Source organism: Nomia melanderi, chromosome 5 (genome assembly GCF_051020985.1).
Source record: "Nomia melanderi isolate GNS246 chromosome 5, iyNomMela1, whole genome shotgun sequence".
Classification (NCBI taxonomy): domain Eukaryota; kingdom Metazoa; phylum Arthropoda; class Insecta; order Hymenoptera; family Halictidae; genus Nomia; species Nomia melanderi.
In genome coordinates, this window is record NC_135003.1 from 3,806,795 (window position 1) to 3,829,261 (window position 22,467).

The 22,467-nt window shown below is 38.5% G+C and overlaps 1 protein-coding gene across 6 annotated transcripts in view; it reads left to right on the forward strand.

The window, feature by feature from the left end:
• The first annotated feature begins 2,780 nt into the window (after positions 1–2,780).
• The window catches only part of LOC116424756 (IGF-II mRNA-binding protein), a 76,843-nt gene continuing 57,156 nt past the window's right edge, over positions 2,781–22,467 (forward strand). The window contains exons 1-2 of one of the 6 annotated variants that reach the window (XM_031971560.2): positions 2,781–2,874; positions 4,997–5,208. In XM_031971560.2, the coding sequence (XP_031827420.1) occupies positions 5,126–5,208 (83 nt within the window). In that variant the 5' untranslated portion in view covers positions 2,781–2,874; positions 4,997–5,125. Of the gene's footprint in view, positions 2,899–3,409; positions 3,576–4,591; positions 5,209–22,467 lie in introns of those variants that run through there. The other 5 variants (XM_031971563.2, XM_031971561.2, XM_031971564.2 and 2 more) reach the window with 5 other exon arrangements.

A 22,467-nucleotide genomic window follows, 5' to 3' on the forward strand; every position in this document is an offset into this window, starting at 1 on the left:
ACGTTTATTTTGTTTGTCGGGGGGAGGGAAAGAGTGCTTTATATCGCTCATTAAAATACCTTGCGTAATAAAAATTCACAATTCAACCATGTGGCTATGTACTACATTGAAAATTCACGTTCGGGCGGTCATTGCAACTGGACGACCACTTGTTTAGAGTGGATCAACGTCTTCCCCTCCCCTCGGACCGTGTGTTGCTCTTTTTTTATACTGCAACCCCTTTTGCGTAATTTGGTGATTTGTAATCATCATTTGTTTTCTTCCGGCAGATTATGACACACGCCACACAGGTGTGCCATTTAAGTTGAATCTCGCGGGAACCCAGCTTAACACCTTATCGACGAATCACTCTATACTGCATCGAGTCGACCACTGTCTTATGTTATAAATAACTCATTATCGCACGAAATGAATATCCGCTTAAAATTTTAAATGCACATTTTATTGAAATTTGGAGGAAATTGCATAATGAACCATAAATTATTTTGAACGTTACAATTGAATATAAATGAAACAACCGATTATTCAATAATTGATTTTTTATTATGACGATGCTAACGTTACAATGTTAAATCTCTAGAAATCTGTCGACGATCATCTAAAAACTAACTAAGAATGTTTTTACTTATTTGGTCAAAATGTGTTTCTATTTTGAAAAAGTTCAATGAAATTCAATTTTAGAAGGCGTTCGCACTCGTCACAAATTCACAGTATTGTTCGACCAGGATTTTGTGAATGATAAATCTAGTTCAAGGATAACAGCCTCGTCATTGCCGAAGATAATGACGATCAAACGTGAGCGTAGAAAAGCCACGAATACCCGTGGCCGATCTGCACCCATATACCTGCAGGCATGCACAAAAGAAAGGCGAATCCTTCCTTTCTACCTGGCCGAACAAAGAGTGCTCCGTAACGGAATCAACCCTTTAGCTCTACGGAGAACCAGAAATCCGTATTTTGTCGTTCAGAGATTTCGCTGTTCCTTTTCCTTTTCTTTCTCCTTTTCCGCTTCTTTTTCTTCTTCTTCTTCTTCACTACGTTTCATGAAACTCTACGCGTGGACTTGAAAACCCCTTACAGTTGTCGATTCGAGGACTAATGAATCGTGAATCGAATGTACGTGAACCACCGGCGGTGTCTTTTAGAAAGTACTGGTAGTTGGGCACTTAGAATCTCCCCCTTTCGGGTTACAAGTTGATCAGAGAAGTGCTCTTGATGTCGACGAACCAAGGGGTGAAGCGTTACATTTCTTAGCTATGGTTGACTAGTTCAATTCGTGAATGAGGTACGATCGATATCATAAAAAATATACATATATTTCTTTTTCGAAAATAAATGTTATTTTATTTTATGTACTTTACAATCGGCAATGAAGTATTGCTAATTCTATTTTTTCGCTATTATTTTCGCACAATCTTAGTGATTTTATTTGAAATTGGGATCTCATATAACAATAAAGTTAATTTGAAGATGACGTCTTTAATAAATCACAATACTTTGAAATGAAAAAATGATTTACTATTTCCAAATTAGGGGGCTAAACTAGAGGATTCGTTACCAGGTTTTATCTCACTGGTAGGATTCATAGTTACTTTATTTTGTTGAATGCAACGTATAATCTCTAAGAAGCAAATTTGAGTTAAAAAAAAATTTCGTGAACTACCTAAATTTTACACCATAGAAAGTAAAATTAATTAACTCCTTTTTGTACAAGAAAAAAACTGTTCATCAGTATAAATATGTCGCTAGTAGCAAACGCATTAATGTACAAAAGTTTACTTCAAATCTAAACCTTTACATCATCATATGCAACAGAACGTTGGATATTTCAGATTATCTATTTATTACAAGGTTGAATGTAAATTAGTTCATTTTGTAGTACGAAAATATTACGTTTTCATTGGTAGTTTTAATCTATGCCTCAACTTCAATTCGTAGTACAAAATCGAACCAACAGATTCTAGAAAGTACATAATCTCAACTAAACGCGTTTCTACTTACTGTACCACTTATTCTAAACTTCGAACTAAACAATTTTCGCTCTTACGATCTACTACTAAAAACATCAAGAATATCGACGTGAATCTTTGAAAAATGAAAGAACATACAAGCAAAACTCAAAAGGAAAATTCCTTGTGCGCCGCAACTCGATTTCACCAATTCGATTCACCAACGCTTTCATCATTTCGTATGAAAGTGCTCGGAAAAATAGCCGCGTTAGTGTTTGCCGGCTCCCATCAGATGGCGGCGCTGCTCGCGACCAATGACTCGCGCCTTCTCAGCATGGTATGCCCTAGAGATCCCAGCCCGACCGCGCACCGTGTTCCTTCGAATTCGCTGACGGCATAGAGCGAGAGAGTAACCGCGGGTTTCTCGTTCAATAAATACGAAAAACGAATCTATTCGTCGATGTGTGTGTGATTGAATGCCAGGGTTAGGGGCTACGATTCGCTCGCGCGTAACGATGGGGAACAGCTATCGGTAGGAACACGGGACGGGCCGGGATGGAACGACACATCCACAGGAAGAAAATGTCGTTCCGGTTTTGATATACCCACGCAGGATAGTCAAGAGAGAGCCTTTTCCTATTCACCCTTCTCCAGCATAGGCGCTTTCCGCGCCGGGAACGCCACTACGTCTTTTGCCTGGGCGGTGTGCGGCGCACCGGGAGGGGAGAGTGGAGAAACGGTGGGGCTTCCCGCGGTCGGGGAAGGAGGAACAGTTCTCAGGTGGAGGGGAGGGAACCTGACCGCTGGTGGGGGAAGATTGGGCGCGGCCTAGGACGGCCGCGCGCCGCGTTGTTATAAAAATAATATCAGTATAGCCAGCGCGCTTTCTCGTTAGATATCCGTGGCCAATATAGCCACTGAAAACGTAGGCACTGCTACTCTCTGAAACGTGTGTGTATGTTGTATGCTGTGTGCGTGTGCGTCGTGTGTGTATATGTGTGGTATGTGTATGTGTGTGTGTGGGATGCATGTTGTTTTCTTTTTTCGCTTGTCTCTCGACGCCCGTCTACGACGACAACGATGACGACGCCCGTGCCTAGCCTGTACCACGTTTTCTCAAGCGACTGACAGAGGTGTACATAAACCCCTTCGAGGAGTCCGAGAATATCGGATTTATCGGCGTCCCGTGTTCATGCCCCAATTGATCGTCGCGATCGTAACCGACACTGATCGAAAAACGAGAAAATCGGGAAAAAGGTACCGAGAAATATATTTGCAACGTATAGGTATATATAATATACAAGGTGCACAAGAAACGTAACTGTATAGAGGGGCGGAAAGGGGCGAACGTAGATGAACAGGATAGAATAGGAAGAGATAGGTACATAGGCAGAGAGAGGGAGACTAAGGAACGCGCGCGCGATCTATAAAGAGAGAGAGAAAGCCGAAGAGAGTAACCGGAGAACGAAGAGGGCGCACCCACGTTTACGGGCGGTAAGAGAGAAAAGCCAGTGTCGTTTACGAGCATGTACTCAAACGCCACGGGAACGGTAGGAAGAAGCCAGGTGTCGTAAAGGCGTTTCGCGTGTTCTCTCGTACGGGCTGAGTAAAAACGCGCACATATCGGTACGTTTGCGCCACACGGCCCGGATTGATCCACGTGATCTCGGCTGTTTCGGGAATAACGTGTGTTCCATGCGCGGAGGGGAGCAGACTGGAAACGTAATACAGGATCGGTAGAAAATCGGTATCCACGTTGTCGCCGATGTTTTCTGTACCCCGTTGTGTCATCGCGTAGAAACTGTGTTCCATTAATTCCTCGGAAGAGAGATACACGGAAAGGGCCAGAGTTTGCTAGGAGGGGCACAGGGGGTAGGGAAAAAGAAAAAGAGAGAGTGGGATCTGGCAGTAGCGGGAACCGGATAACGCACGGTCCCGGAATCGTCTCGGGCGACCAATCACGTACGAGTTCTCGGCTGTCTCCTCTATTCAGTTGGTAAAAGTGCTCGCGCGTCTTCGATACGTGGAGGGATTTCTTGGTCGGTCGGAGAAACAGGGACAGAGAATGTTAGCGTTTGGGGGGAAGGACGAGTGAAGTGTCCGGGCGGCTAAAGAGGGAAAGATAGGGGGAGCGCAAAGGGGTGGGGGAGAGGAGGCGCGGCGGTAGTGGAAAGCAGCCGAGGAGCAAGAGGCGAATAGGAAAGCACGATACTGCTCCACCCGCGCGAGAGTTTCCCTTTGACGGTCGCCGGAGAGAGAACGAGACGAACGCGCGGTTCTATAGCTGTCCTAACCTTAGCGACCAGTGCCCGTTTCTAGTAAATTGTTCTCGCCGATATTATTTTTTTCCTGTTCGTTTCTCTTGCACACGTTACAAACGCAAATGCAAACAATTCGTTCGTTCGTTCGTCGATCGTGTAATACCGCTCCAAAGGATCGTCATCGTTGTCGTCGTGGTCGAGTCGTGTGTTTCACACCGTGATCGTGCGTCCTTGTCCAACGCGAAAAGGTTGAAAACACGCAGCGTGTGCGCGTTCGACGAGAGGAGGAGGGGCATAGAGAAGGGACGGGGGTTAGAGAAGTAGAGGAAGGGGGAAAAAGCGATAGAGCTTGGACTTGGGTAAGAGATAGGGAAGGAGAGGGGGACGGAAGAGGGAGGAACACGCGCGAAGGAGTACAAAATTAAGGAAACGGGAGAGGACGCTACTGTACAGACAGTCGGGTGTGCTTGTAACGCCGGTTGTGTCGTGTCTTGGCTCGGTCGTATATATACGGGTCGTCGTCGTGTCCTATTTTCATCCTTTTTCCCTTGCTCGACTGTCGTCCATCCGTGGATCGTTCGACCCGACCGATCGGGGAACAAGCCAGTGTTTAGTGCCAGTGTTTGTCTACCTCAGTCCATTAGCGGCAGCTAACGGCGGAAACTGCATAAAATATTTAGAAGAAAAAGATTTTATATATATATATACATAGATATATATAGAGAGAGATTTATAATATATAGTACAGTATATATATGTATATATATATATACATACATTGAACAGTGGCATACCGCGTGGACAATTTTTTGTTTTAATTTTTAATTAAAACTCTCGTTCTGAAATCGGGGTTTGTGCAAGGATATTTTTCAACGAACTGGAACCAGAGGGATAACCGGTCATTGGCGGTATCCCATGGAGAAGTTCGCCGAGGGCGGCGTGCTCCAAAAGGAAATGGAGCGTTTGGAGATCGAGGAGAAAAATGGCTATGCCAGCAGGTAAATTGGTTATCTTCTATGTACGACGTTTTCCGGTATTCTACGGTGTTTTTCGTATCGTGTTTTTTTATCGGCGATGTTAGACATTTTCCTCGTCACGGTGGCCGTCTTCGATCGTGCTCGTGGTGATGAATCTTCACGGTTTTTTTCTTTACTTTCATCTATCACCAATACAGTTTTATACTTTTACCGACTTATACGATAATTTCCGGTCACATACACTTCCTTATATAGTTACGATATTCGAATTGCCCGAGGCGGTCGAAATTACTTCCGGTTTAAAAATAACCTCTTCGAACCGTGGTAAGATAACGAAATACGTAACATAAACGTATCGCCCGTGAGATTTTTCTCGCCCACGAAATACACGGTGCCGGGAAATAATATTTTCGCGAACGCGTCTCGAGGGCGGATCGGCGACGACAAGGCGTAATTGAATATTAGAGTGATCTTAACGGTTCTCCATGTCAACAGATCGTACACAACACACGATGCACACACAAGCGTTTTTTGAAAGACGGCACGATATTAACGGTTCCGTGTGACCCCGAACGGATTTCTGTCCAGCAACTTCTCGTCTATTCGGTTTAATTACGTAATGCCTGATCTTTTTCCGCGGGCCTTTGATCGTGCACTCTCTATCACGGACATACGAAGAAATTATTTAATCTCCGATTTAGTGATTTTTCCTGCTACTTCTTATTCTATTTCTTAAACGTTTATAATTTAATCAATCAGAGGAATACGAAGCATACATGCGCTCGAATGAAGAAATTATTCTATGGTTTATTCGTTGCCAATTTTTTTTATGTTTCATTTTATGCCTGGTAAACTCGTGATTCTACCGGTAGAACAAATATGGCGGTATACGAACGAGATATGGCGGTTTGTCCTCGTGTATGGCGCGGGACAGGTACGAAGCGATTTTTCCCTTCCGCGTTAACCTGTTGGTCGGCCGCGTAATAGAATTTTATTGTTCGGCTCGCGTCCCCCCGGACAACTGGATTTTTAAACGAAAGAATCCGTTTCAAGTGTGTCGCGCCGCGAGGCTTGTTATCAGCGCCCGTTCTTTCGTAAGAACTGATTCATTGGCTGATACCGCCGAATATTGTATAGTAGACCACGCCGTCAGAAGATGACCGTCCCGTTAAACGACTTGTTTTTCTTGAACGTTTTACGGACGATAAATAATTACTTCCGTAGTCGATTGCCGGGGATAAATTTCCGTCTTGAAAAACAAGATTTCCGGTATCGAGAAAGTCACGAAAAGCGATTTGCTCCACTCGCAATCGAGCTTCAATATTAATTTGAGAGATTAATTTTGTGATTCAATTGAAACGATGTATATGAAAGTGGAAAAGTAGACTTCGAACGTTTCTTGCTTGTTGAAATCGGCAATGGCGTCAAAGACATTCTTCGAGCGTAACGACTCTGGTAAATGATTCTTTTTTTTCCGTTACTTAACAGCTTGGTTGAATAAGTATCGCCGGTTTGTTTTTCTTTTCGCTAACCTGGCCGTGGCCTTGATACGTCGCACGTGGCACAACCTCACTGAGGTTCGCCTCGATTCGCGTCAACAACGACAAATGAAAATCTCACTGCTAAATGCGTATTTAAACTTCGCTGGGTATAACGGCTGTAGCCGTGTTCTAATTAATGCGGTCGACCGTGTACCACACGCGCAGCGTAACGCGGCGAAAAGTTTGGACAGCCGCGATAATGGTTAACGGTTTGCCGCCATGTTGATCGTTAGAAGCATATCGTTTGTGGATTGAACAACCCGAAGAATTTATTTTCTTTCGTATTAAATTGAAATACGAAGTGCTAAAGAAATGAATAAAATAAAATTAATTATAACGAAAAATATTATTTTACTAAAATTCTTATTTTACCAAATTGATAAAAATTCATGATCCAAGTAAAAATAGTTTCTTACTGCACGCAAGCAAAGGATAGATATATAGAGTCTTCAGATAAAGGCTATAATAACATACTTTATCCATTATGGAAGAAATGTTTGTTCATTCGTTTGTTGAATTCGAAATGTAAAATTCGTTACCAACTTTCTAATTATTTTTATTTTACATCTAAGGAAAACTATATATTATTGTCTACATACAAAAATTATTATTACGAGACAAGGGATCAAACGAGTAACCGAAAATAATCGATCAGATCGAAAATTCGAAATCGGAATAACCCGCGAAGGAGGATGATCGGACAGTCAGATAGGGATCTTGCTTATTCATAAATTCGGAGTAAAGAAGAGATTGAATTGCCTGTTTTGAAGGAGGAGGGGATTCGCTCCAACCCGGATCTTTGGCTGCCGGCTGACTGCTTTAGCCAATTAAGCTGTCCAGGCCGTCGACGAATTCTTTTTCCCTAGGCCTCTCGTATGCTATCGAATGAGCACACGCGGGTAAAAGGTCTCAGCTAAACCCGAGCCAGACGCGATAAAGGTCGCTCGAAGAAAATGTCCACGCGGTCGGTCATTCGTGTTGGATAAAACCGCGAGCTCTCATTTTAACTCTATTTCCTATTATTTTCATTTGTACCGCTGAATTCAATGGCTCATATGCATTGTGTTTGTACGCTAAGAAATTCGAAATAATTAATCGCAATCACATTCCAGTATTCGTATATTTCAATTTGAATATACACATAGACATGTATAAAAATAAAATTCAGTTACGTCACTAATGTGTACTTAAATGCTTCGTTAGATGTAATTAATATATTCAGTGAGTTTGTGTTAGCTGTAAAATTATACTTTCGCAATAACAGTAGAATCGAGTTTTCTTTATGGACCGTTTCTCTTGTTTACCCAGAAAAATATGTTTTCAATATATTATTTTATAATTTTGAAATATTAATTCTATGATATGACTTCAGAACAATAATAAAAATTACATTCAATATTTATTAATTAACTTAATGTTACACCGATGCAACAGTAAAATATTAGGTTTTGTCTCTCGAAAGAAAAGCTTTGAAATACTCCGACAGCCGCCATATCTGTTCTTCCCGCTCCAACCGTCCAAACCCATCATTGGTCTAGAATGATTGTGGTGGGGATAGACATTTATTACGTCCTCCACATACGTTTTATTTCAAAAAAACGTAGTATAGCTTCCACGCTTTCGTATTAACCGATAAAAATGACATAGTAAATAAAGAACTCTGAGCACCGAGAACCTCATCTCAATAGTTGACATTGGCAACAGTTGAAATTTGAAGCAATTTATCGTTGTCAACGGAATTTGTAGGGACACACGAGCTTCGTATCGGCGATGCGGAACACGTAAACAGGGATATTGAGTCTCAGTGCTGCCTGGATTCTTTTTTTTCCATTGGGCCGGTATACTACCAAAGACACGTGGAATTCGAATATTCGATTGTAAACTCGCCTAAAACTTTCCACACACGCGGGGAATGAGAGAAAGAGAGAGCGAGGCAGAGGCGGCCGATGATTCTTTGTCTTCGTCATGTTTCCGACACTTTTCGGCTTCGTAACGATTGAACCGATCATCGTGAATGATAGCTTCATAAAAGAGATCATGGTTTATCGTGTGCACCAATCAAAAATCCGCCATGTTTGTCGGTAAATTGAGTTGAACGAAGGAAGAAATAAACTCCGGTAACTTAAATTGAAAAAACACTGGTCAACTCGAGTTTCTTATAATATTTGATTCACTAAAATATTCTTCGTGATAAATAAGTTCAAATAATTCTTGTGGATTCAAGTTTCTTTGAATATTTGATTGAATCAAAGAAATTTTGTATCGCAAGCAAAATTGTCACGTTGTTGATTATCTGATACATAAACGTATGATCATTAGTCAGTCATGTTACACGTGTATATGATTAATTCATTTAATGAGCTGTAAATATAATCAGTTTGAAAATGTACTACTTGCTATATGAGGCAGTGAATATTTCTAGAAACAATTTGAAAGTCTCTAATACAAGGCTTTTAGTTATTAAAGAAGAATTTAGTATCAATTATATTTAATTTAATATTAGCCGTAAAATCTCATTAATTTTCCCACTTGTTCGAAAATAACAGACAAATCTATATTATGTATAACAGAATTGATGTCGACAGTATGGCAGAGGTTCTTTTGCAACTATTTTCAGATGCTGAAGGCGATTGAATGAAAGAATATTGTTTCGTTCAATAAGATTTTTATACATTTATGGTTTAAAAGTATCGTTTTACAAGAATTTTCTGGGATTTTTATTTGATTTACAAATTTTGTTGTCTCACATGATAATCAGTTGAAGCGTAATATAGAATTTTTTACTCGGTTATATTTTGTGAAAATAAAGAGCAGATTTAATTTTCATAAGTCGTTGATTCTGTTCACTCGATCGCCATTAATGCAACCAGTTTAAGCAATATTTAATACACTTTCTGAGAAGATTGAAATAGTAAAAGAAACTCCAAAATTCTGTAACAGATTTTTGGTCACTTATGAAATAACTATAGAAATAATCTAATCGGATAAGATAAAAGTCTGCCGATTGTTGAAACTTTATAGGGACGGTGTTACGGTGTATTATTTGTAATTAGTACTTATCAACATTTTATTTAATCCATATAATTCTACTGTTAAGATGAAAAATGTCTTGTAATTCAATTTCGATAGTCTAACTTTGCTTGTGTTCATACTTCATATTTTCGTTAAAAGCAAAGTATTATTGAGTCCTTCAGTTTACTTCTGTAAAATAATGTAATAGGAAAACATACAACAAAACTTATTTTAATTTCATAGGCGAATGGAAATAGTAAACTACTAATCACGAAATTTTTTATTTCCTATTTTATTATTTTTCTATTTGACTATATATTATAGCCGCCAAGTGATTAGTAAAGTTCCTAAAATTAAATATAAACTCTTGTGTTTTTGTCTCAATATTACTTACGTTTTGATCTCTGTCAAAATCTCACGTTAGAAGTTCACGAATTCGAATCGCACCAAGCCTGTGATTTCTTCAAGTGTCGGTAAAGTTGAGTGTGACACTTTGGGTGATAATATCGTTAGGCTGTCGTCGACGATAGATGGTGTAAGTTGGGATTTACAGTTTTAAAAGCTAACCCAGGATGAGCAGTGTGTCGTAGTCTAAACGCTTTGTCGTCTTTTGTACTAGGGATTTATATACATCGCTCTTCTTAAAGGCCGTAACGTGCCAGATGCGAAACATAAGAAAACACAATAAAATTACAAGGGAAAAGGAAATAAAAATTAAAAAAAAAAAATAAAAAGCAAGTAGAAACAAGAAATAGTCAGCTTGAAAATAGAAAAGAAGACGTTCAACACTGACACGAGTATTAACCAAAAATTAGTAGAACTCGCGTAATAATTGATTCGATATAAATGATGTGAAAGTTATCTTAAAAACTTGACACTAACAGTTGTAGTTTGTATAGAATTTAGACGAACAGAAAATAAACAAGTTTTGTTGTTAGGATGAACTTGAACCAATATAGATGAATAACTTGAGAATAATATTTATAACATTCCATTGAATCGAAAGATAGAATTTACCGAGTTGTCATTTTCAGTTCGACAAATGGTGCACTCTGAAGTGCCACCATGCGAATCGCGCATGTGGGGTTTTTCCAACACCATGACTGTCTTTTTTCAGTGATCGAAGTATGGGCGGCGGGGGTACATTGATTTTGGCCGATCGATGGAATAGTTTCACGCGAAAGAAACGTACCGCGGGAGAAAGGATCGAGAGTGAAACAGCGATGCGCGCGCGAACGCGATCTGTGGCTCTATCTTTTGGTGAAAACGCATGGTACGAGCTTTTTCCACATCGGTAACGTAGGTGTCTGTGCGTATCACGGTAATGGCGGAAAATTCGAATAGAGGAACTTTACCGATCACCGTTCTCGTATTTCCAATTCGTCCCTTGTGTTACAAAATGGAACAGATTATGGAAAAATAGTTTGACAATACAAAACGATGTATTTAAATTATTAATATATTATTTATTTATAATCTTCGTGTGAATATATTCTATAAAATGGTTTTTCCTGTTGATTTAACCCTTTGCAATTTATAGTGTTCTCGGTTTTCCTTCAGTAATGTGATTATGATGCTACGAATAATAAAAAGCTGAAAATTGTAAAATAATTTACTTGAAAACGATTTAACTTACAAATTTTCCGCTGTTCGCTTTGCGTTAGTTCACGGTTTCCATTTGGAGTATTTAAATTGTAGAACATTTTTCATTTTCAAGTGGAGTTTCTTCATTTAATTTATATTTATATCTACAATATACACAGGCACAGAATTTTGATGATTTGTATAAATCTTGGAATCGACCCCTAAGGATTAAGGGTGACAGGCGCATTCGGTCAGTTGGAAACTGCAGGCCTTTTCTGTTTAACGGTAAAATCTCTGTGCAGTTTTGAGGAACATGCTTTTCTATGTTCCGTGGGATTACTGTTTCCGATTCCCTGCGGGCACTAGTTGGTAAGCTAACAATGGTGAAACGTTTGTCGATTTATACGGTCATATTTCCAAGAAGTTTGCCTTTTATCTTGTGCGAGAAAATACCTACCCGGAAAATCTCGAGAAAAGGTTCGAAGTACAGTATCACATTATACCGTCACGGGATCGATGTTATTGTATTTCGAAAGACCCACGATGGTTTCTGAGAAGGCTGGAATTAATAGCTGAAAGACCTTTTTCTACCTGGTTTGTAAGTCCTTGAATATGGGCGAAAACGTCGCGGATATTTCACCTTTTGATCGGGCAGTTGCAACATCCCATCGTTGCGAAACCACGTTTTCCTAGCTTTCACGTCGAACCGACTGCCCGAAACATTCTTTCTTTTCTTTCCTTCTTCCCTCTTCTGGTTTATTGTGCTACAAAATTCACCGAATTCTCCAAGAAAACAAAAATGCGAAATGATTAGTAGGATTACAATAAACGACGCTGTGTTTGAAGTCGATTTTCAAGAGTATGGAAACTATAAATCAACCTGCGACGGTTACTTTTGGTTACCACAATATATTCTTAAATGTTCAACTCAAACATTTGTTCATTTCAAATCCAGTTACCAAAAATATATAAGAAATGTTGTAAGGTAGTTCGTATTAGTAACATTTAGTGGAATTCTAGCTTTATAAATACTTCGCATTTGGTTTGGTTCAGTATAAGAGAAGTTGTTCAAATTCTCATGTTTTATTATAAAATGATTCTTTTTCATTAACAATACATGCAGTAATAATATTCTCAAACTTTGTTGACTTTAATAGCGAATCAAACTCGCTGAGACTAAATTTTTCAAAATTTTGGAACACTAGCAACTTTAAATCAATTTGTAGAAGTATAATTCTACTGGATCTACTGGATGATTCAACATTTATAGAAATAATAATTAATAACATACAAATTCATTTTTAATCATAGTACTTATAAAATTTCTCTTCCATTATACTGGTTAACTTCGTTAGATATATAATGATGATATAATACTTCGTGGATTATTTATTTATTCTTCTTCCTCTGCGCTCAATGAATAATATAGTAGCTTTACATTTGTTAGAATTGAAATTGTATTGAAAATTTATCGTACATTAAACAGTGTTTTATATAAAACCTCGAGGTCGGGGTATCATAGCGTAGAAATGGCTGGCGCCTTCCGTAGAGTAGACGGCCGCCATTTGCAAATCAGCCTTCAGTGCCACGCACGTTCATTAGCATACAAGTTGATACCAGTCGAACCACCATTATATTACGACATCTCTCGTCAGTTAACGTTTATTTTTCCTATTAACGGACTTTAACATCATTTTTACGTCGCTATTCGTTTTCATAGTGCATTGAAATTCGACGCGAGCCACAAACTTATTAGAACTTACTTTACTATACTGAAAACAACTTTCTACTTGTTTTTCATATATTTGCAATAATTTTTCTAAGCTCAGTTGTACACTTTAAAGTGGACGTAACTGTATTTGCTTTATTTTTAAACACGATTTTTCTATTCAATGTACAGTCGGTCACACAAATATTGGAACACCTGTGTAATTTTGACTTCTAAGCATTGTATTTGGAACAAATAAGTAAAATATATTTGTGACAAAATATGACATTTTTAAACAATTTTCTCTATATTAAAATAACCACAAGTAATAAACTAGCCACTTTTTATAAATACATTCTTCATATTGTACTTTAACATAATTCAAGTCATTTTTATATATATAGTTATTTATTTGTCGCAAATACAATGCTTAGAAGTCAACATTATACTGGTGTTCCAGTATTTTTGTGACCGACTGTATATACATAAATTTTCTATTCAATATTTCTATAGAAATTCGTATCTCTAATGTTTTCAGCACTATCTCATGTAAGAGAATTATTTTGAACTATTTAAATTTTCATATTTGTTACACACTTTGTACGAAACAAGCGAAAAGAAAGCAAAAAAGTTATCAGATTGTGTTATATATGATCATACGTGCACTAACAGTGAATTTTTAGTAACAAAATATCAATACCTTTTATTAAACAAAAAACTAATAAAAAATTCTTAAAATTTTATCATTTTACTGTTAACACATTGAATCCTTTGATGAGAAGAAACATTCTCGCATAATAATCTCAGTCCTAATCAATCATTTTCTAAAAATGGTATTCCTAAAAAATCTATAACCTAGCATTTCACACCTTGCAGTTTAATCAGTTATATATGTTTTACGAGTGCATACTTCACATTTTGATTTTAGTGCGCGCAAAACAAGAGATTTCTCTTACTAAATTGCACAGTTAACAGGTTAAAAGTTTACAATTGAAACACGTTTGAAGCTTTTGGAGTAGAATACTCGAGGACTTGCGAAGCAACCCGATAAGAGAACACCAATTTTTTCGCATATTATCGCGAAGTGTCCGAAGTTGATTCCGTGTCTTCGTTCGCGAAACAGCGACCGCTGACTGCAAAGCGGAGCAGGGTGCATGAGCCCCGCGATAATTATGGAATTCTCTCGGATCAGCTCGTTTAGGAGTTCCTTACACCTCCTTTGTCTTCGTCAGGAGTCCGCGCCGTGTTCAACGAAGAAAAAAGAGGAAAAAAGGGACATTCGGTGCTTTCAGTCCCGCGTGGATGTCCGTTCTTCGGCTAGTCTTTCACCTTCCGTCATCGCAGCCGTTCTCGGAATGGCAAACGAATCCGCAAAGAAGTCTCGTGCCAGAGTCAGCGGTTTCTTCCGGTGTTAACGATCCTCTTATCACCACCCGACGAGAATAAATGACTGAAGTTGTGCCTTATTTCCAGTCTCGCGTCTCGCGCTGGAACAATGTCCCCGAGCCTCGCGATAACGGATCGCGTGATCCGTGATCCTGGTGCGATCTTCCGATTCGGATAATCAATCGTGTCTTCAGTTTAATCGTTTTGGTTTTAAAAAATATGAAAGAAGATATGGCTTCGCACTTTACTTTTTAATTTCTTCTCTTTTTGGTTTTAACTCCTTGCCCTACAATATCGTGCCAGACTCGTGGTGAAAACAGAATTTAACAAACATAAATATTATTCAATTTGTTTCAAAGCAAATTGCATATTATTCCTCTGTTATCAATGATTATACCTTAGAGCACACGTTGACATCGAATAAAACTGGAATTTTCTTTTAGTTTCAATAAATCATTAATAACAAAGTAGTTAGATCGATCACAATTCAGAAAGAAATCAGAGAGAAATCAAGGGGTTAACATAGTATGCTAATTGTATATAATTATAATTAATTAATGGAAACGATATAAGATATTAAGGTTTACTACAAAAGTTCCAATTTCCGAGCTCCAGTAATTTACATTTTATATAAAACAAATACCAGTTTTTTATTTTCCCAAGTTATTTCAGAAGTTCATGGATTAGAGGAGTTCCTCCGTTCTGAACCTTTACGAATTCGCGGGTCAAAAGAATTTCATCTTCTCAAAGTCTGTCTAAATTTAAGGATCAAAAGAGTTGCTTCTTTCCAAAATGTATACGAATTCACGGGGAAGAGGCGTTGAATAACTCCTCGTCCGAGCCGTGTTGTGAACGAAGCGGTCGGGGGTGGTAAAAAGAGAGAAAGCCGCGAGGAATGACGCGAACCGCACGAGAGAGAGCCAGGCCCGTACGAAATTTTAATTAAATTTCATAATCTGGAGACGACGCTGTCCCGCGCATTGTCAGCAACGGGACTTAAGCTTTTGTCGCGTGGACGAGCGTCGGGGCTCGTCCTCGCGGAATATGTTGATGCTGCACGCTCCCGCCCTTGCCTGTGTTCGCCGCTACCGGGTAGGCATCGCGAAATGACTGTACCCGCGGGCCGCGGTACATTTAATTAATTCTCGGCCGGTCTACCAACGGCACCGAGACGCCGCCGACGCCGACGCTTTTTTTCCGTCGCAGTAAATAGCTACGTTCCCTAAATTCGATTAAAACTATAATCAGCGTCGTGCCGTAGGATGAATGGTGGCGGTGGAACGGGAGACCAGCGGGGTAGAGGATCGTGAAATTGGAAACGGTTTTCATTTATTTTCCTTCTCGCTTTTTTTTCGACGCTTATTTTGTCATGGATTGCGCGTATTTGTTTCTTTGGTCCTTTTTTTGTGGTGCACGTACAGGGTGACCAAAAATGTTAAACTAGAAGCGGAATTTTTATGTGGCTTCGAGTTCGAGGCTTGGTCTCGAAAGTATTCTCGGTGTTCGTAAAATCGACTGATTTCAGGATTTATGCTTTAGTGATTTGTACGATGTTTTGCAAGACGCAAATAGTTTTGGAAGATATGCTCTTTAGGTACGGAACTTAAGCATTTGACTGTTTAATCGATAGTTGTGTACTTTCGTTTTTTTATAGTGGATGATAAGAAAAATAAGGAAAGTAAAGGAAATAGAGGAAACTTTAGAATATTAATAGTTACTTTTATTAAAACATCCATCCCGCATTTGTGAAATTTTCATACTTACGATTAGATATTAATGTCTTAGAATTTTTAGGGTGCATCATCCCCTTTGTGTAAGCCCAGTATCACTCATTTATCGCTTGTTCTTACCACTTTTAATGGCAATCTAACGTATTAGATTATATTATTTTTTATAACAAAGAAATTTTCCATCTTCTTATTTTGTTAAATAAAATCGATAAGTTAAATATCTCTGCATAATCGGCACTCACAAAGCTGCCTGTCTTTACATTGTCATCATCGAGAATACTAGGCGAGGGAAAAAATATTTATTCTACACGCATCCCCGAATCAGTTGTCAGTTAATTAAATTTTTTTCAAAGCATCTCGCGATTGACAGAACAGACGAGGGGTGGAGCACAGATTGCTCTGCCCAAGATAAATCCGTTTAAACGTCATGCTATTCGTGTGAACCTACCAGACTATAATTATAAACATCTTTAAAAAAAAGATTATTCTAAAATTAAACAAATATATTCAACACAATTACCTGTTATTATTATCACGAATTTATCTATCTTACTGTGTCAGAAAATTAAACAAACTTGATTGTATATGTTAAATGGCAATTATTCCGAATCACAGCTACACCCTCACATGGGCTATAAATTTGTTTAGCAAGCCTTAGAAGTCTTCCAACAATAAAGCAATTACTATTCAACTGGAGCAACTTTTAGAAAACATTTATAATTCTCTGGATTTTCTATCAATATAGACTCAAGTACACAAAAATGTTCCAAATTAGGCTCTGTTACATCGTCAACTTAAATAGGCTCAGAAAGCGTAACCACGGGACAAACACGAATGCTGTAAAACTTAAAACTCTAAAACTCTCGCAGTTTAATGTTTGCATTAGTATCATCAGACGTCTATAATTAACAACAGTCACCTATTAAACAAAAGGAGAAAAACTACGTTTAACCGCAACGCATCAAAGAAACCAAAATCCAGTGTCTGACGGATCATCGTCCTTTTCCCACCTCAAATTTTCCAAACTCACATTTCCCCGAGCACCGGTCCACAGCGCGCAACGGATGTCTGCCCTCCGAAAGGTCGCCGCAGGACTCTTCGTCGGCCAATCGTCCTTGGCCTTTGCAGTGCCTGGACGGATAGTTACGCGTAGAAATTCGCGTGAAACTACTATGACGCCACCGACTTACAGCCGGTGTGTGTGGCTCCGACCCCGCACCTTTCCAAAGTATTGATTACTTTCCGGCCGCGAGAAAGGAAGGGTTGGGACACACGGGGCCTGAGGGGGTGACAGAGAGGAGAAGGAAGAGGAAGCGCGGCGGAGGAGATGGAGAGGAGCCTCGGAGGGAGGTAGGATCCCCCGTGAGGAGAAGGGGTTGACCTTCTTTTTCTCTCTCGCTCACGCGCGGCTCTCTGCTAGCAGTTCACCCTCTGCCATCCCTCTCCGTCGCTCCGCGCGCGGCGTATCTCTCGTTCCCGCGCGGACGGTTTTGCGGATCTTCTCGCTTCTCCGCGCACCTCTCCCTCTCTGTTTCTCTTCTCTCTCCCTGGTCCGTCCTTCTATTTCGCCAGAAGCTACCACCGACACCGACGACGACCATCCACCTCGGACAGAAACGTGGCCCTCGTAACTCGTTAGGAAGGACCAGCCCGGATTCCGGCGATCGGCGCCCGCGAAATCGATCGTTTCGGCCCTCTCCGCGTCCCCGAAATATGTCTCGATCGGGGATGACGGTGTGCGGTCGGTTCCGTTTGAAGACGGAGCGTCGCTCGGAGCTCCGACTTTGTAGCGAATTCTTTTCTTTTTTCTTTTTATTATTTTTATCGGTATTCCTGCTCCTCGTTGGATAGCTTTTGGTGGGGAACCAGTGGGATTTCGGGAAGGGATTGGGGATTTTTTAGGCGTTGGATGCTGGGTTTTTGGAGTGTTATTTTGACACGTTTTTCGAAATAAATTTTTTGTTGTGCCGAGATAATTTTGTTTGGGATAATGTTTATTTTTATTGGAGTTTATAAATTAGTTTAGGATAACATTTATTTGGGTTTTGTAGAACTCTTTAATTGGTTCTATGAAAATTGTTAGAGGGTACGAAAAGTGACTATATAAGATTTTGATTTTAGAAAGAGGACTTAATTAGATTTTAATCTTAGCGACAAAAATAAAAATCTGTTAATAACTTATTTCTTATTAACTGTATTTCGGTTATACAATAAGGCAGTAACTCAAGTATATCCATTCAAATTTCTTTAGCGTTAATAGCAAGCGGGATACACGCAATTTTTATACAACCTAATTGACAGAAGTAGAATAATTGAGATCGTAGAACATCAATGCTGAATTCTTCGGGAATTACTGCATTAATGATTCGTACTTTCAGCACAAAACCTCTTAAGGCATTAAATTTTCATTTAATTTTTTACATGTCCAATGAACGGAATGATTTATCTATGTTACTACAGCAAATCGAGGTAAATGATTCCATTAGCAATCACTTGCTTTTGTTGCTTTATGAAATACGGTGGGTGGAGCTATATATTTTTGATAAAATGTTAAACACTAACTTTTGTATTAAATTCTAATTTATTTCACATATCATTCCGTTATTGAAATATCGATCAGCAAGCATAGCTAATATAAAAGTCTGAAATTATTAATTAACGCGAAGACAGTTAAATCCAAATAGGATGAAATTATCGAATATAAACGGCGTTAGTGAACATGAATCTGAACTAAAAACACATACATAATTCCTCACAGGAGCATTCCAAATATTCCAACAATTTCCTCCAATTCAATTCTTGAACACTGCTTCAGCAGAATTGTCTTCCTTTCAGTAAAAATATTCTTGGCATCTAAAATAAACTTTGATGCGAGGAAAGAAGTTAGCAGTCTTCCCAAGTGTTTCTAAGGTTACGGGATCGTAGCGAAGAAGCAGTATTTCTCGGTTCTACTTTCGGTTCATCTATTATAGCTGATGGGGATCCAATGTTCTCAGTTTCGAATGGGTCCCGGTCCAGGATGTAAGAAGAGTCGATTGGCCCGCCGACCGTCCGACCGACGGGCCAAGGACGTAAATCGGCGTCTCGGGGCCCCGGATCGGCGCTCCTTTTCAAACGGGGCGAAACTCTTTAATTTCGCATCGCCATAAATAATTTGACCGCAGACCCGTGGCTTTCCTGGAACCAGGCCTTGCCCTTCCCAGACGCTGACGCTCTCCGCCTCGACCGTGTAGCTTGACATGTATCATACGTTGTAGCCAGGCAACTGCGCGCTTTTCTTCGTCACGCGAATAGACGACAGATACAAAAGCATTCCTCTTTTTAACACGCCCAAAGTTCGTGTTCGTGAACCGCGGACAACCGTTAATCACAGGGATGAAGAATCTCTTTTGATAGATTCTTCGATGAAAACTTATTGGGAGCTAAACCTGTAGGAGTTTCAATAGACTACGAATATTTCCTTGTTTTAAAGTTTGCTAATTTCGTTTCAAAGATATTTTATTTAAGCTTATTGTTTTACGTTTGTAGCTTATCGTATTTATTTATTATATTTGCGATATGAATTTTTTAATTTCTGCGCGCTACTAAATTTATCTAAATTATGGAATGTACCTATGGGGATTAAAGTGAATATTTGTATGTCAGTGGTACACCGTCTGCTGTACTGATTTTTGAGGAATTAATATGTAGAGCGAAAAGAACTTTTGAACCTAAAAGAAGCACTGCCGAAGAAACACGTGTATCTAAAGCAACATGAAAGAATTGATGCCAAATTTACCACCAAAGTGCTTGATAAAAGTGACTGTCGCAGATGATGAATAATTTAATGGCGAATTATCGAATCAGGATATAAGAAAATTTGACATTTTCCCAGTTAAATGCCACTGAATATTTCACGATTCGAAGACCGTCACGAATCGATTATAGTAACCGTGTTGCGGGATGCTGTTCGTTTATGCAGCTCCTTCGAATTCGCGTGTAATTCCCACTTCAAAAATATCGATAGAAGTCGAATTTACTTGCGCTCTTGTTTTCGACGATCGGTTACTGTTCGGCGACGGTCAGTTCTAATGGGACAGGTCGATCGACGTTCACTTTTGACCTACATTTGGACGGACGAGTTTGCCGTACATGATTAAATTAGACATTCCGTCGTTAATATTCATATTAGACATTCGTGTAAGCGTTTCAGAAACTAATATACGGCCGACGGTCCTTTCTTGATTGTTAATCGCGTTTAATGGCATTTATTCTGCTGGTGTCGGTGCTGATGGTAATTCTTTGTTGGTTGAAACCGGATTATTCTTGTTCTCATGACCTCCTGATAACTGAACTGCGAATGTTTCAGACGAGTTTGTATTTTTGGAGATCGATTTTCAAACTAACAGTAAAACAGATATTGAGATTCGTTCTGTTGAGAATTCTTTTTGGTGCAGATGTAAATTAAGAGGCTGTTCACGTTAAAAACAACATTTTTAACACTAAAACTACCGAGCAATAAGAACAATAAAATTAGAATAATACGTTTCTTGGGATTCGAAAGGTCTCTTAATCTTGTATCTGTACAAATACGATAACTTAATTGAAAATCTTTCGCAAAAACGCCTTCATAATTTAAATACTTGCAAAATAAAAATTCTGAAGTGGGTCAATTTGACCTGTCCGGTAGTTCTAGTGGTAAGATGAAAAACTTTCAGTTAATAGGAATTCAAATACAAATTGTTCGTTTCAGTTACGAATTAATTTAAAACTTCATTAATGTGTCAAATTTGTAATCTGATTGTTATAATGTATATAGATGCGCACAATTTATAAGCAGTATTTCCAGTTCAATTTACGAATATTTAAGTTACTATAATGAAGAGCTTTTTGTGTGGTTATCAGTGGCGGTAGTTTGCGAAAATATAAAATTATTTATTCCAGCAAAGATTAGAAATAAAAAGCTATACATTAGAAATTTATTTCAATTGGTTATTAAAGACTTAAAGGATAGTTACCTATTCATGCGCTCCAGTTCTGATTAAATTCGTCACAGAAGTGGAACGTCTAAATTTTTCACATTTATTTTTTATAGTGGTCCAGATTCATGTTCGGAGGTTAATGTAGTCATTAGAATTGTAGACGAGAAACTCTCTTATTAAATCTGTTAAAACACTCGTACAAAGAATAATATTTTACATACACATTCCTGTTATAGAAAATAATAACTGCGAAATATCCAAAACATTTTCGAAAAGATTTAATTTCAATTAACATCACTTTCATGGCTCTATTATTTTCCCATTTTTCACTACTAAAATACTAGATAAATCTTATTTAATAACAAATAGCGAAACGTGTATTATATTTATGTTTGAAATAAATATCGAAAAAGAACGTTCTGCTTCGTTTTGTCATATTTCGTTTGAAAAATAATCTTTTTATCATATACCTTAAAGGATGCAAATAAAATAAAATAATGCTGATTAATTAAGTAAGTTTGAAGAATAAATTTTTCGTATATTTTCATTACTATAAAATGTATAGATATATAGGTATGTTGCATTCTCAGTTTACAATGAGGAGATATTGAAAGAATAATCTTTGAAAATAGATTTTCTCGAAAAATAAGTGTTACCAAGAACTGCGTAAAAAATATTTTCACCGGGAAAAAAGGAAGAAGCGAAAGCCAGACAGACAACGCGGACTGGCACGAAATGACGAACCCATCTTCGTTATCAGTGTACACGCCGTCAATTTTCGTAGGCGCGAATCGGGCAGCCGTGTAATCACTTTAGGTAGTACCAACTTTCGTAGTCTCGCCGAATCGATCCGCGTTCGCTCGGTTCCGACAAGAACCTGCCGGTAATCCGCATCGTGTGCGCTCTCTCGCGTTCCTTCGACCTTCGATTCCACGGATCTTAACGTATTCATGACAAGCTGTGATCCACTGATGAAATTTTGTCTCATTCGATCTCATCTCATTGCATTTTGTCATGCGTTTGACACCGTCGTAAATCATGAAATCTTTGATAAATTTGATACTCATATTTTAGAATTTTCTGTAGAGAAATATCTATCATTGATTTATTACTCGTTAAAAATAATTATTTATTTATAAACGTTAATGTTTATGTTAGTATTAGCGTTTAATATTTTGCCAAATGTTTAGAAGAATTTAGCGATTCATAACGTGACTTAATTAAAAGTTCATGGTTTCGAAAAATATATGATTGGGAATTTAAAATAATAATGTAATCATTTTATGCAATTATTTAAAATATATTAGATGAGCAGAATAGAACTCTCCAAATCTCGAATAAAGTAAACGGACTGTTAT